Source organism: Periophthalmus magnuspinnatus, chromosome 6 (assembly GCF_009829125.3).
Source record: "Periophthalmus magnuspinnatus isolate fPerMag1 chromosome 6, fPerMag1.2.pri, whole genome shotgun sequence".
In the NCBI taxonomy this organism is placed as follows: Eukaryota; Metazoa; Chordata; class Actinopteri; order Gobiiformes; family Gobiidae; genus Periophthalmus; species Periophthalmus magnuspinnatus.
This window is the reverse complement of record NC_047131.1, coordinates 5754369-5770846: the sequence shown is the minus strand read 5'-3', so window position 1 is coordinate 5770846 and position 16478 is coordinate 5754369. Positions and strand designations below refer to the sequence as shown.

General features: G+C 47.4%; 1 protein-coding gene across 1 annotated transcript in view; it reads left to right on the top strand.

The window, feature by feature from the left end:
* lamb4 (laminin, beta 4) overlaps window positions 1-15336 on the top strand; it is a 52732-nt gene extending 37396 nt beyond the window's left edge. Inside the window, exons 27-34 of the mRNA XM_055222753.1 lie at window positions 4459-4661; window positions 5231-5425; window positions 7209-7353; window positions 11947-12154; window positions 12658-12793; window positions 14370-14534; window positions 14697-14850; window positions 15152-15336. Of these exons, the coding sequence (XP_055078728.1) occupies window positions 4459-4661; window positions 5231-5425; window positions 7209-7353; window positions 11947-12154; window positions 12658-12793; window positions 14370-14534; window positions 14697-14850; window positions 15152-15288 (1343 nt within the window). The 3' untranslated portion in view covers window positions 15289-15336. The remainder of the gene's footprint in view (window positions 1-4458; window positions 4662-5230; window positions 5426-7208; window positions 7354-11946; window positions 12155-12657; window positions 12794-14369; window positions 14535-14696; window positions 14851-15151) is intronic.
* The last annotated feature ends 1142 nt before the right edge of the window (window positions 15337-16478 follow it).

Sequence of the window (16478 nt, the reverse complement as noted above, 5' to 3'; positions counted from 1 at the left end):
AACAGTCCAGGCTAGACATGTGCTTCTCCTCCGGGTGCCTGCTCAGGAATCTGGACAGGGCCGAGTACACGTGGACGGGTATCAGTGATCACTCACCGCTCTCGGTCAGCTTCTCCCTCACGGGAGGGAAGCGAAACGGGGGGCTGTGGGTTCTTAACAACTCTGTACTCCCTGAGGAAAAATACCAAAAGAAGCTGGCCAGGCTCCTGGACGCTCTCGAGCAAGAAAAGCAGGTAATAAACAATCTAATAGAATGGTGGGAGGGAGCAAAAATCAGAATCAAAAAGACCACAATACACTTCTGCAAGCACAAAAAATGTCTCGAGAGCGTCGAGGAGAACACCCTGCGCCAGCGCATCCAAACCATCTGTGCGGGCGCGGCTTCGCAGAAAGGCCCGGTCGATCCTGAACTCCTCCAGCTCAGGGCCCGTCTAGAGACACTGGAGCTGGCGAAGAGCAGGGGGGCTACGCTCAGAGCCAGGGCGAGATACACAGTGGAGGGTGAGAGGGGAACAGCCTTCTTTTTCGGCCTGGAAAAACAAAAACAAGGGAAAATGTACATACAGCAGCTCACCGATTCTGCAGGTGTCACCTCAGCGGACCATTGCACTTTGCTTGAGACAATTCAAAAATTTTACTCCGAGTTATTTCGCGCACAAGGAACTTCGTCACATGCCACTCACGCCGCCATCAACGCTCTTGAGGCCAGACTGACCGAGGGCGACCGCGACCTCTGCGACCGGCCCATAACCGTCGCGGAGGTCCGGAAAGCCATCAAAGGGCTAAACAATAACAAGAGTCCCGGTCAGGATGGTCTCACGAGTGAGTTTTATAAGACTTTCGCTCACCGCATCGCGCCCATACTGCAGTCACTGTACACGCAGATGCAATCTGAGAACCGCGTTTCTGCATCATTCTGCACTGGCGTCATTACATTACTACACAAAAAGGACAGTAAATTGGATTTAGAAAACTACAGACCCATTTCATTGCTCAACACTGACTACAAGATACTCGCCAAAATTCTCGCCAACCGCCTTAAATTAGTCATCGCGTCCGTCATCAGTCCGACCCAGTCATATAGTATTCCGCACCGGGACATTGCTGACAACATCCTCACTAACAAGTACCTCATCAGACACATGCACCGCACGGGGGGGGATACACGTCAGCGTGGACTTCCGCAAGGCGTTCGACAGGGTCGAACATTCGTTCCTGTGGGACGTCTTGCGGAGGTTCGGGTTTGGCGACACTTTCATTGCATGGATCCAACTCCTCTACCAAAACGCCCGGTCAAGAGTGAAGTGCAATGGTTCGCTGACTGACACCTTCTCATTAAGCAGATCGGTGAGGCAGGGCTGTCCCCTCTCCTCTCTTCTGTACAGCATCGTGGCGGAGCCCCTGGCCGCACTCATCAAGAAGAACCCCCACGCCCATGGCATCGTCTCTCCCTCTGGAAGCGAGCTGAGAGTCATTCAGTACGCAGACGACACCAACCTCTTCGCCCGAGATGTGGAGAGCCTGGAAGCGGCTCTCCACGAGCTGGGATGTGAACTGGTCAAAAACATCGGTGTCGTTCTGCGGCGACGTCGCCCCAGCACGCCTCAGCGTGGACATGCAGAGGGCCGACGACCAGTACCAAGTACTGGGCGTCCTGATGGGGAAGGACGAGGTGGTCTGCGCCGAGAAGCAGTGGGAGAAATCCCTGCTGAAGATCGGGCGGACCATCTCGCTCTGGAACCTCAGGACGCTCACTGTAAAGGGAAAAGTGCTGGTCGTCAACGCCCTCTGTGTGTCCACGCTGGTGCACACGCTAACGGTGCTCCACCTGCCGGGCGACGTCGCCAACCGACTGAGCGTGGCCCTCAGCCGCTTCATCTGGAAGAGGGAGAGAGCGTTGGTGGCCCACGACACCATCGTGGGGGGCTACGACAGTGGGGGTCTAGGGCTTGTGGACCTGGTCACCAAAAAAAACAGCCTCAGACTGAAACTTGTCCGCAGGTTCCTGGACCCCCACTGTCATGCCCCCTGGAAACCCTTTTTCGGCCACGCCATGGGCTTGGGGGGCGGCCAGGGAGTGTACAGGCTCTGCCAGATGCTGCCGCCCTCGATGCTGGACAGCCTGCCCCCATTCGAACGGGAGGCGTGGGCGGCGTGGCGGGCACTGAGGCCCTTGGCGATCGCCGCGCCGGCCACGGCCGGGCAGCTGTCCAGCATCCCCCTGCGGTTCAACCCGGACCTCCTGTCGAGCCCGTCCGCCCCTCGGGAGTGCATGAGGAGTGAGAACTTTGAGAGAGCGGGGTTCGTCCGGGTCGGCGACCTGCTGGGCGCCACCGGCGACTTTGACATAGAGGTCGTCCGGGGGCGCTTCGCGGCCGCCGGCCTACCCTTCCGACGGACTCCGGTCTCCAACATGGCCCTCCGTTTCGCCCTGAACGTCGGAGTCAAATGGGGGTACCTCCTGGGGGAAGGCGCTCCGCTCCGCGGTGCGCCGGCCCTCGGGGGGAGCACCCCCGGGCCGGGGACGGGAGGAGTCGACTCCCCCGCCGCCGGCTTCGACTTTGACGTTTGGGCGGGCGGGACCGTGTGGAAGAAGCTGACCGAGATGAACACCCGAGCCTGTTACAGAGTGCTGATCCCTGGAGTCTTCAGACGTCCCGCGGCAGAACACAAATGGTCACAGGCATTCCCCTCGCACGACATCGCATCCATCTGGGCCTACACATTCGAATGGTTTACACCACACATAGTCAGTAACTTTGAATTCAAATTGAAACACAGACTGATTTACACGTGCATACAGTTACACGCCATCAGCCCCACGGTGTACGGCAGAGACTGCCCAGTGTGCGGGGAATCCCCTGAGACTCTCATACATCTTTTCTGCGAATGTGGTGCCGCCCGCCGCTTCTGGGTCCGGGTCCAGGACCTCCTCGCCCGGAGGCTGGACTGGGGTCTCCCACCGCCGGCGGCCCTGGGAGGGGATGTTCGGGGCCGGAAGGGGGCGCCCTGGGGCCGACCACCGCCCCGGCGCCGCGGCCGACCGTCAGCTCGTCGCCGGAGCCCACCACAGCCCAGCTGTCGCTGCTCCAGCCGCTTCAGCTGACCATCGCCCGGACCATCGTGCGGCAGGTCAGGTGCTCCCCCATCACACTCCGGGACACCCACCGGACCAGCGCACCCCAGATCACCACCCCCCAGACCACCCACCGGACCACCGCACCCCAGATCACCACACCCCAGACCACCCATCGGACCACCGCACCCCAGATCACCCATCGGACCACCGCACCCCAGACCCACGTCCTCCGGAACATCGCCACCATCACCACCCGCCCGACCGTCCACCTGATCACCCATCCAGACCCAACCTCCCCCTTATCAGACTCATCATGTCCATAGCCCGGTACACCATCTTCTTCATCAGAAACCTCCACCTATATGATCAGCGCACCGCCCCCCACTGGACCCTGTTCACGAACCGCCTTACCACCCACCTCCAACATCTTCACATAGCCATCCCCCACCGTTTTAACAAGACCCTGCTCCCCCGCAACACCCTCATCACCGTCACCCCCCAAGGACATCTGGACTTTCACTTTTGATCACTCACCCCATCTCAGATTCTGAAAGACTAAAATGAAAATGTGCAAATATTGTTTATTCAATTTAATATTATTTCTCAAATTATGTCCCAGTCCGCCCCCCCCTCCCGCCTGGGAATACCAGGTGCTGTAAGCTTCTTTAACTTCATTTTTCTTGGAAGACTGTTTACTTAAAAGCAGCATTATTTTATTAAACTTATAGAAAAATAGTTAACGTGATTTTAAGACCAAATATTTTCATAGTAAATTACAGTTTGGAATAAGACCTGAAGAGGGCGCTGTCTTGCTACTTTTCAGCTTCTTCTTAACCCTTTAAGCAATGGATGAAAAAAATCTGAGAAAATCATTTGAAAGAGTGACAGAAAATCTATTGAATCGGCATTTCTCAAATCTTGTAGTATTTTATTAGTTTTATAATTAATTTATTTCCCTTGTACTGGAAGACAGTAGCCTATTCACATTGACTGTCCCTCTCACCTGTTCAGAAGCTCTCAGCATGTGTCCTCGTGTTTCTTTGTTGGGGAAAGTTGTGTCTTTTCTCTCTGTCTGCAGGGTTTGTTTTCTACACTCAGCGGTGGGGTAAGGGCTGTGTCAGCACTAGGTTGCATTTACTTATCTTAGTAAATGCAAACTTGCATTTATATTTATTTGATCTAGGTTGCATTTACTTATTTTAGTAAATGCAAACTTGCATTTACATTTATTTTATCTAGGTTGCATTTACTTATTTTACTAGCATTTTGGTAACTGTAGTTCAAATTGCCATGTGCATTTTATTGGCAGGTCACTAATAATACAAATAAAAATATAAATCATCACTTGAAACCATGCGTTTCCCTCTGTTCTACTGTAGATCTATTGGAGGACATAAAGAAGAGTTTTAAGTCGTTCCAGGCTGAGGAGCGTCGTGTGAGAAACGCCTCTAGTGCAGTGGCAGACTCGGCCGACACACGACAGGACACCAAGCGCAAACTGAGCACGTGCAGCGGCGAGGGTCTGCTGGGGCCCCTGGAGAAGAAGGTCAAAGCTCTGAGCCTCGTCAACTTTAACAAACAGGTGAAACAAACAGGTTTTACAACTTATCTGATGTTTTATAGAAACAGGCATTTAAAGGTGCACTGTGTAACTTTTGTAGTATAGAGACAGTCACCTTCTTGTGTACAGGGAGATGTTATTGCTGAATAATTCAATCTGTTTTGATATTTAACATGATATCCGCATCAAATAAAACTTGTATGATTAATATTAGTAAAATCCATTATTACCTGAGTTCGGCAAACTATTTTTACCCAGATTTGTAAAGTAAGTTACTTTAAATAATATTACTCAAACAAAAGAAAAAAAAAAGTATTTGGGACAGTTACTACTGAAGTAAGAGTAAGTTAAAGAGTAACTGTTGGGACGTAACATCTGATTTATAATGTGATGGTAAAGTAATTGGAAAGGTTAAAACATTAAATAATGCACAAATCTGGTATTTTCTAACAATAAACACTTGTATCTCTTGGAGAATTACTCACTAGGCCTAGTGTTTCATGACAGTTAACATCCCTAATTCTGAACACAAAAGCAAAGATAGAGCCCAGGACTCTGTCCCTCACACTGCCGTCTGTTTGTTGTTGCAGATCTGTGGTGGCCCTGGCCTGGACTGCTCTGGCTGTGGAGGAGCTTCGTGTCTGACCTGGTTCTTTGGCAGAAAATGTGGCGGTCCAGGTTGCGACGGCATCGTTTCCCTAACTCAGGAAACCATTGAAACGGCCAAAAAAACACAAGACGCAATCAACAATCTGCCTCTGAAAATACAAGAGGCCAAAGACGAGGTAGATTCACATTATAGCCGTTTCTTGGCTAAGGAAATCCTTGGTCGCCCCCTTTTAGTCAACTAAAAGCGGGCATGGCTCAGAATAATCAAAAACTGTTAAGTGTCACTATGATCTGACCTTGTGTCTGACTCAAACTGCACTCACAAGACTACAACGCACTGCCTACGCAGAAAAAGTATCACACTGGTAAACTGGACTCAAATGCAACACGAAGTGAACTGTCAAATGTCTCAAACTACAACAGAAAGTGTCCTTTAAGCAGGTAATTCAGAATATGCTAAATCAGGGACTAAACAACTGAGGAATAAAGTCTTATTTAATGTCAACGAAAGGCTCTTCCACACTGGGGATTCAAATGGGGAAACAGGCTGGACCAATAAACTCAGGAAACAGATATAAATGCAGGTACAGAATTGCAAACAACAGAGTATATCAGAGGAGCTTGAAAGTTGCTCTTGTCTAGTCAACAATCTAGCAAGAACTAACTGAAAAGAAGCAGTATATATAGGCTACCCTGAGCTGATTAGCACAATGAGAGGCAGCTGCTGGGAAACCAGGGAGGTAACAAAAGAAGGGCCGGAACAGGCTGAAAAATGGAGCCGGACTGTGGAAAACAAACAAGCAAACAGGTAGAACTATGACAGAACCCCCCTCTCAAGGGACGGCTCCTGACGTCCCAAAATCAGAATAATCAATCAATAATCATGGCTCAGAATAATCAAAAACTGTTAAGTGTCACTATGATCTGACCTTGTGTCTGACTCAAACTGCACTCACGAGACTACAACGCACTGCCTACGCAGAAAAAGATTGTATGTAAAAGGAAGGTTAAACTCATCATTCACTCCATTCAAGGGCCCATATTACACTATTTTCTGATCTATGTTCTAATGTTGTTTCCTCATCACAAACAGACCTGGAGTTGTGTTTAGTTTCATTCACACATGTTTAACACACAAACCCTGCATATTAGGCTGAGTTGTTCTCTCAAATAAAAAAACACTCCACTTGAAAACTACCACCACATGACATCACAAGGTGGAATGGAAGAAGAGTCAATTTTGCGTCACATAGAACCTTTCATCTTCAGCTAAATCATTCCATACATTCTCCTTTCTGCTGTTGTTCCACAGAAGCACTTCTATGAGCAAAATAAAATAATTAGTTGTTTTATCAAATTTTACATTAATTGACTAAAGGACTACAGCCCTACTTCACATTACTGCTGATCCACTGGAAAATCTCAAATCATCAAATTAGTCCAAATAGTTAGAAAACAATCTACCTTGATTTGAGACAATTTTGGCTGGATTTGATTGATTTAGAAATTTGAAAGTGTGAAAAATGAGTGAGAAAATGTTTGTTTTTATTTTATGTGATACAAGGCATTTTAAGCTTATTCCATTGTTTTGTTTTGTTTTTACAGTCAAAATATACTCAGATCAAATTGCTAACTTATGACATTTTTTAAAGTTTTTTTTAGGATTTCAGTCTACTAATAGATACTAAAACTCACTTTGTAAAGCACAGTCTGTACAGAAATAAATTCAAAGTGCTTTACAGAATAAAAAAGACATTAAAACCACAATACAAACAAATCAAAACATTACTCATTGTAAAATTGACAGTAAAAGACGGGTGCAGAATTCAAACTTTTCAGTCATATGCACAGCTGAACAGAACCGTTTGGAGCCTGGATTTAAACATTAGATTTAGTACCTATACTGCAAAATAAAATCACATTTATAGGCCAAAGTTGAGATTGCGTGATGGTTTTCAGATGGAAAGAGTGAATCAAACGGCTCAAGAGACTAAAGTCCAGTCCAGAGACCTGCAGGACCGGATCAGCTCCAGTAAAGAGTCTTACGAGAAAGACAAGAACCAAATCAAAGAACTCATCAAGAAGGTCAAGGACTACCTACTGGGTCAGTATCACGATATATTATTATGTAACTTTAGTGATGGAGAGTCCACCACCGTCAGGTAATGCAACCATGGCAAGTTACAGGTCATATCTGTGGAGAGGCTGCCCTGCTTTTGTAGCAACAACACCTGTAAAATCAGTTTCTGTCAGAATATTTGGTGGAAATTGGTGGAAATCAGTATGGACTTGATTAAGTTTTATGTAATTTTATGGAACACACACACACACACACATACACATATATATGCATAGCTGACCAGCTAGCCCTTGCGTTCCAAATAGGAAGTGATTATGGACGCGCTTCTGGTTCCATCGACTCGTTACCTTTAACAGCCTCGCTCGGTCGGAATTCCAAATATGGAACTTGGCTCCAAATTGGCCCCTACAACTGCTCCAGCCTCGATGAGCTTCATTTGACTGGAGCTGAACGCTATGGATGACGTCACATTCACTTTGTGCACATCTTTATACAGCCTATGAGTGGCACTGAGGCAGAACTATAACATATAGAAACAAATGTTTCTTTGCTTTGTATTGCCTCATTTTTGTCCACGGTGCTGTTGTTTTCATCCATCCATCCATCCATTTTCTTCCGCTTATCCGGGGCCGGGTCGCGGGGGCAGCAGTCTAAGCAGGGACTCCCAGACTTCCCTCACCCCGGACACGTCCTCCAGCTCCTCCGGTGGGACCCCAAGGCGTTCCCAGGCCAGCCGAGAGACATAGTCCCTCCAGCGTGTCCTGGGTCTTCCCCGAGGCCTCCTCCCGGTGGGACATGCCCAGAACACCTCCCTAGGGAGGCGTCCAGGAGGCATCCTGAGCAGATGCCCGAGCCACCTCAGCTGGTTCCTGTCAACGTGTAGGAGCAGCGATCTTGTCCTTTCGGTCATTACCCAGAGCTCATGACCATAGGTGAGGGTAGGAACGTAGATTGACCGGTAAATCCAGAGCTTCGCCTTCCGGCTCAGCTCCTTCTTTACCACAACGGACCGATACAGCGACCACATCACTGCAGACGCTGCACCGATCCGCCTGTCAATCTCCCACTCCATCCTTCCCTCACTCGTGAACAAGACCCCGAGATACTTGAACTCCTCCACTTGGGGCAGAGACTCACCACCCACCCGGAGAGAGCAAACCACCTTTTTCCGGTCGAGAACCATGGCCTCGGATTTGGAGGAGCTGATTCTCATCCCAGCCGCTTCACACTCGGCTGCAAACCGCCCCCAGTGCCTGCTGCAGATCCTGGCTCGAAGAAGCCATCAGGACAACATCATCTGCAAACAGCAGAGATGAAATCCTGTGGTTCCCAAACCAGGCCCCCTCCGGCCCCTGGCTGCGCCTAGAAATTCTGTCCATAAATATAATGAACAGAACCGGTGACAAAGGGCAGCCCTGGCGGAGTCCAACATGCACCGGGAACAGGTCTGACTTACTGCCGGCAATGCGAACACAGCTCCTGCTCCGGTCATACAGGGACCGGACAGCCCTTAGCAAAGAGCCCCGGACCCCATACTCCCAGAGCACCCCCCAAAGGACACCACGAGGGACACGGTCGAATGCCTTCTCCAGATCCACAAAACACATGTGGACTGGTTGGGCATACTCCCATGAGCCCTCGAGGACCCGATGGAGAGTATAGAGCTGGTCCAGTGTTCCACGACCAGGACGAAAACCACACTGCTCCTCCTGAATCCGAGGTTCGACTATCGGTCGGATTCTCCTCTCCAGTACCCTGGAATAGGCCTTACCGGGAAGGCTGAGGAGTGTGATTCCCCTGTAATTGGAACACACCCTCCGGTCCCCCTTCTTATACAGAGGGACCACCACCCCGGTCTGCCATTCCACAGGTACTGTCCCCGACCGCCACGCGATGTTGCAGAGACGTGTCAGCCAAGACAGCCCCACAACATCCAGAGACTTGAGGTACTCAGGACGGATCTCGTCCACCCCCGGAGCCTTGCCACCGAGGAGCTTGCCAACCACCTCAGTGACTTCAGCCAGGGTGATGGACAAGTCCGCCTCTGGGTCCCCAGTTTCTGCTTCCTCCTCGGAAGACGTGACAGTGGGATTGAGGAGATCCTCAAAGTATTCCTTCCACCGCCCGACAACATCCCCAGTCGAGGTCAGCAGTTCTCCACCCGCACTGTAAACAGTGTTGGTGAAGCACTGCTTCCCCCTCCTGAGGCGTCGGACGGTTTGCCAGAATCTCTTTGAGGCCGTCCGATAGTCCTCCTCCATGGCCTCCCCGAACTCCTCCCAACCCCGAGTTTTTGCCTCTGTGACTGCCCGAGCCGCGGCACGCTTGGCCCGCCGGTACTCATCAGCTGCCTCAGGAGTCCCACGAGCCAACAAGGCTCGATAGGACTCCTTCTTCAGCTTGACGGCATACCTTACTTCCGGTGTCCACCACTGGGTTCGGGGATTGCCGCCGCGACAAGCACCACAGACCTTACAACCACAGCTACGAGCAGCCGCATCGACAATAGAGGTGGAGAACATGGCCCACTTGGAGTCCATGTCTCAACCTCCCCCGGGATCAGGGAGAAGCTCTCCCGGAGGTGGGAGTTGAAGATCCCCCTGACAGAGGGCTCCGCCAGATGTTCCCAGCAGACCCTCACAATGCGCTTGGGCCTGCCAGGTCTGTCCGGCTTCCTCCTCCGCCAGCAGATCCAACTCACCACCAGGTGGTGATCAGTTGACAGCTCAGCCCCTCTCTTCACCCGAGTGTCCAAGACACGCGGTCGGAGGTCAGATGACACGACAACAAAGTCGATCATCGACCTCCGACCTAGAGTGTCCTGGTGCCACGTGCACCGATGGACACCCTTGTGCTCGAACATGGTGTTTGTTATGGACAAGCTGTGACTAGCACAGAAGTCCAATAACAAAACACCGCTCGGGTTCAGATCGGGGAGGCCGTTCCTCCCAATCACGCCCCTCCAAGTGTCACTGTCGTTACCCACATGGGCGTTGAAGTCCCCCAGGAGAACACCGGAGTCCCCGGTTGGTGCACTGTCTAGTACCCCTCCCAGGGACTCCAAGAAGGCCGGGTACTCTGCACTGCTGTTTGGCCCGTAGGCCGACACAACAGTGAGAGACCTGTCCCCGACCCGAAGGCGCGACCCTCTCGTTTCACCGGGTGTAACCCCAACACGCAGTGGCTGAGCTGTGGGGCAATGAGCAAGCCCACACCAGCTCGCCGCCGCTCCCCGCGGGCAACGCCAGAGAAATGGAGAGTCCAACCCCTCTCAAGAAGTGGGTTCCAGAGCCCAAGCTGTGCGTGGAGGTGAGGCCGACTATATCTAGCCGCGTAACGCTCAACCTCCCGCACAAGCTCAGGCTCCTTCCCCCCCCAGCGAGGGTGACATTATCCACGTCCCCAGAGCTAGTCTCCAGTCCGGAGATCGGTCGTCGAGGTCTCCGCCTTCGACTGCCGCCCCGGATCTCTCTGCACCCGACCCCCGCATGGCTCCTCCGCAGGTGGTGGGTCCACGGTGAGGACGGCCCCACGTCGTTCCTTCGGGCTGGGCCCGACCGGGCCCCGTGGGGAAAGGCCTCGGCCACCAGGCGCGTCGCTGCCGAGCACCCACCCCAGGCCTGGCTCCAGGGTGGGGCCCCGGTAAAGCCAGTCCGGGCGACGTAACTGGCCTTGTTCTTTTTCTTTCCATGGGGGGCTGTTGTTTTCACCCCACAATAATGATTTCCTCAACACACAGGCACAGGAACATGTTATTTAAGGAGAGAAAGGTTCAGTTCAACTGTGTCTGATCCCAAAGTCTGTATAAGTGATAAATGTGCGTGTACTCTGCAGTGCCCCTGTTGTTTAAGCATTTTTGCCTAAACCTGGCACATGATTTTTTTTCTTTTTTTTTTGTATGGTTATTGTCTTGTTTGCATTGTCCCTGACCAAATAAATAAATTCAAATTCAGAATACAGAATTCAATACGAACGTTCATGGTCCCATTTAATTATTTGATTTTCAACAAAAAGGTGAGAGCGATGAACTGAGTGTTGGTCCCCCAACCCGAAGGTGGGAGGATCGAGTCCCGCTCGGACCAAGTTCTGTCGTTGTGTCCTTAGGCAAGACACTTCACCCACATTGCCTAGTATGAAAGTGGTGTGTGTGCGAATGATAGGTGGTAGTCGGAGGGGCTGATGGCGCAGATTGGCAGCCTCGCTTCCGTCAGTCTGCCCCAGGGCAGCTGTGGCTACAATAGTAGCTTACCATCACCAAGTGTGGAAATGAATGAATAATGACTATAGTGTAGTGCTTTGAGAGGCTTTGACAAGCCTGTAAAGCGCATTACAAGTGTAAGCCATTATTATTATTATTATTATTAACTGAAAAACTGTGAGAGAGACTTGTTTAACAGCAAAAATCATCACCTTTTGTAGTTCCAACTAAATCAGCTCTGTCTGATCAGACTGTGTTAAAACAAAGCTCCGGGGACTGGAAACTGCATTCAGATTCAGAATAGAAGGTTTTGTACCTCCCCCTTTATGCACAGTGCCCTCATACATTTGGATGAATTACTCACATTTTGTTCAGGCCCAGCATTACAACAGTTGTTCACCCGTCTCTCTTGTCTCTAGATGATCTGCTTCCCGCTGAAGACATAGAGAAAATGGCTCGTGCCGTTCTGAGCATAAACCTGCCCAAGACTCCAGACCAGATCCGAGCCATGACCCAGGAGCTGACGGATCTCATCAACAACGCCACAAACTCAGACAAAGACCTGAAGGAGCTGGAGGAGCAGGCCAAAACTGCACAGGAGCTGAAGGAAAAGGCTCTGGAAGTCAAGTTAGTGCACTCATGGAAACTTAATATTACAGCCTCATTTGGGAATTATACATTATTTCATTAACGGTGCAGTATGTAATCTTTCCTGGAATTTTTTTTTTTTCCCCAGAAATCTTCCACAAATTGTATTAAACTGATAGATCTTACTTTTTCCAATTACAGGTGGTTTTGTTCTTTGAAAAACATGAATTCTTACTGAAGGGTGTCGCCTCTCCTCAGTTCTGACTATAGTAATTTGGCCTGCTTGTCTCCATGGAGATAGATAAAATTAATGCAATGCTGTGAAACATATTAGCCAAAGAAATGCTTAATGTTGCACCTGGTAAATGAAATATTATTGTATTGTATTGTATTGTTTGTATTGTATATTGGTATTTCTTCGCCTTGCCTTAGGTTTTTAAATATTGAGAAAAGATATAAGAAAAATAATCAGTTGTAACAGCAAAAAAAATATATTGAATACAGTACATATTTTTAATGTTTATTTAATTTTTATTTTTCAGGAATCGGACCAAAGACATAAATGTGTCTGACATCACAAAGGACCTTTACGATGCAGAGAAAGCTCAGGACAAAGCCAACGATGATTTGGACTCTGCCAGCCAAGACCGGGACATGATCCGGGACTTGCTGTCAGAGGTGAACCACCAAAATATGAAATTACTGCAATACCCAAATTATTCATGTTAGAGCCAAATTGTGGTTGTTTTTGGCCTTGATTTCTGGTGGTTTTCTCTGGGTTTGTCGCTAGAGGAGGGTAAGGGAGCACTGTAACTGATGTCTGGGAGTGGTTGGTCCCAAACACGGGTTGTAACAGGTGATGCTACCAGAAGGAAACATTTGATCATTAGTTAGACATTTTAGCTTTGATTATTAATGAAGTATTTTAACTCGTACAAATGACTGGAAACGTCTTCATTGATTTTATCTCCACAAACCAACAACGCATTAGACTAGAACTTCCTCGTGGGCAGTGCCCATGTTAGCACCTCAGAGCAGGACACTGTAATAAACCTTATCGGTTGATCCTTTGTCTGAAGCTCTGTTACTGTGTTGCATGGCGGGATGTTCAGTAGTTACCATGGTGACACAGTGCACAGATTAGCAAACGCTGCCGACAATTTTTTAAGATAATCTGAAAACTCAAAATACAAAATGGATTTCAAAAAACATTTTCAGGAGCCTGTGATCAAAACGTCAAGAGTGAACATGTTTCAATATTGTAATCCTAATAAAGTAATTTGACCAATGTTTTATGCTATGTTTATGACAGGAAACATTTGTTAACAGTGTAAACTTTTAACATAAAAACATGCTTCCAAGTGTCTCTAAAACCTGAGCATATACATGACATGACTGGATATTGTGGCAATGTGGCGTGAGTTTATAGCAGCTGTTTTACCAGCACTGAATAAAACATGGAGAAGTTGAGGAACTTTCAAAGCACCTGTCACGTTGGGAGAGCAGAACGTTTGGCAGTCCTGGCATGATACGGCAACACCACTATCAGAGAAGAATAATGCTGCTTAAGACCAATGAATGCCACAACGAAGGGTGAGAACAAAGCTGCAGAGATTCTGAAACATTTTGATGAGTGGGGAATTGACATCAGTACAATATTTGCATTGACAACAGATGGCATGAGGGAACGCAGAGGGAGCTGTCAGGTTAATTAAGGAGAAAGTTGACCATTTTGCAACTCCACTGCATAATACACCAAGAAAATCTGTGTGCAAAGATGTCAAACTCGGATCTTAATGGTGTTATGGCTATTGTGGCAAAGGTCGTGAACTTTATAGTGAAGTGGTCAGCGCTGACCCATTGTGAAGAGATTGCTCTGAAAACAGAAGGTACAGGCCCGTGTTTTCTTTCTTTACTAAACCCGACTGCCCTAATGTTGTGATTTTGATTTCTCACTATTTGGATGGACACAGTGGACTTTGAAATGCAGCTGATAGTGAGGTGCGTAAACCACTTGAAAGCACAGATGTGTGTCTGTGCATCGTCCCTCCTCTGTATTTGGCTCCACAATCATGAAAAAAACTCTCCCATTCACGGCCATCTAACGATAGAGCACTATGAGGCATGTGTCTGCAAAATGTTTTTAGGTCAGATTTATACCCGATACTTGACTGGCGGCACACTCAGAGGCTTAAACTTTTTCAGTTCGTATTTCATGGTAAAAGTTTGCCGACCCCTGATATAATCTTTTCAGAGCAAGATGGAGGAGGTGGAGGCGAAGTTGATGGACCCAAAACTGGAGGATTTAAAAGACGAGATCGAAGTTGTGAAGAATAAAACTGAACAGAACCGAGAACAGGCTGAAGAGGCAAACAAGGAGGCGGAGTCTGCTCTCAACAATGCACTCGACGCTATACCGGTAAAAGAAATTCACTGTCATCTAGCCTGTTATCAGAACCTGCAGTTAGGAATTAATTTATGTACTATACAGTTATTTAATCCCCATACTGCCTGGAGTTTGCATGTTCTTCCTTCACCGTGTTGTTCCATGGTGGCAATTTTCCTGTTTATTTCCTCTCAGGGTCTGAAAGATGTCCTAGATAAATTTGACCTGTTGAAAAATAAAAAATCAAACCAAACGCAGGACAGTGAAGCAACCAAACGACTGGAGGAGCTGAAGAAAGAGGCGGAGGCACTAAAGAAGGAGGTGGAGGACAAACTGCAGCAGATAGAAGGTACTGACTCTAAGCCTGGCACATATAGTTTAGGTCTGTGATAAAAGGGAACGTTTATTACAATTGTTGCTACATTTCTCAGATGTTACAAGGAACTAAATGACATAAGTTGGACAAAATTGGATCTTTCCTGTGACTTTACCTTGCAAGTCAATGCCATATTGTGGAATTTTAAGTAATAACATCAAGAGGACCCATAGGTCTGAAGATGTATAATCCTGCAAAACTGAAGTAATTATGAACTGAACTAAAGCATTGGTATAAAGTTGATTCTTCAAACTGGTTTGTTACTGTGTTTCAGATTTGAAGAAGTGGATCGAGGAGCTGAACAAAAGTGGGCAGGACAAAGCAGCAGAAGTGGTTGAGCTTTTGAAACAGGCAGATTCTCTCAGAGAGGACATCAGCCGCAAAGCCGAGGGCTACGTCAAGTGCACATGAAACTTTTAAACATCTATGTTCAGTCTGCAGTTTTGCACAGGAAGTCTGTGATCCCATAAAATTTATATTGTGGTTTAGAATGAACAAGCATGATGTCTTCAATAGACACGTGCAGTAACACTAAAGTGTCACTAGAGGGCAGTACAGGAAATAAAGTCACAGAACCAAGGCCTCACTTTACTTTTTATTTTACTTTTTTACAAACTCAGTATTTGTACTCAAGTAATTTACAAATGTGCGTTTGACATTTTTAGAAGATACTCTGCATATATTTACTTTTGTGTATTTTTATAGAATATTTTAAAGATTCTAAAGTAATTGTTTCTTCCTCATTTATTTTAACAAATGAGGGAGAAACAAATCAAAATGAGTCAAGATCATAAACTGGAGCTACATAATGTTGGTGCTAACATAACTCATTATTATTAGATATACCTAAAATTCCTGTTTGCTTTTTTTTAGTTTATGATATTTTTTCAGCATTTTGCAAAGTGTAATTGTGCTTCTGTTGATGTAATTTGTTCATTAGAGCAAACCAGAGAAAATTTCAAGACTAGACCAGGACCAAACAAGGTCTAAACTTGAACAACAAATGTTTCTTTTGTTTGCCTAAAATGGAATAATCCTAAATAAATGTAGACCAAATGAAGATAAAACGACAAGCACAAAATCAGGACTAAAACCACATGTCGCAGCCACTTTCCCTCCAGTTCAACATGAGACAGACCTGGAATGAAAACTACAAGAGGACTAAGATGTGTTTATCTTTATTTATACAGGGAGAGCTTACTGAGAGCACCCAGGCTCTCCTTTTCATGGACGCCTTGTTCCAAAAACACAGAAAAATACAAACAAATATGTACATGAGCCCATTTAAAACATTAAAAACAGGAGCAGATGTGAGTATAAATGTTTGTCACCACATTATTAAAGTGTATTTGTAATATAAGTGTATTACGTTTCAGTATCAATGATGAAAAAGCAGGTGACATATTCAGGAAGTTTATCAGCGTAGTCCCTTATAAATACATTTTATACTGTGTTGATCTCTTCTCTTCATAGAGTGTAGAGTGTTATGGAACGAAGGGCTAAGTGAAAGAGTGAATCTAAAGGTTTCAAAGTAGAGCTCTGCATGTATATTATGTCTCCATAACCCAGTACATAAAGAAAGGTTGCTTGAACAATTAGTA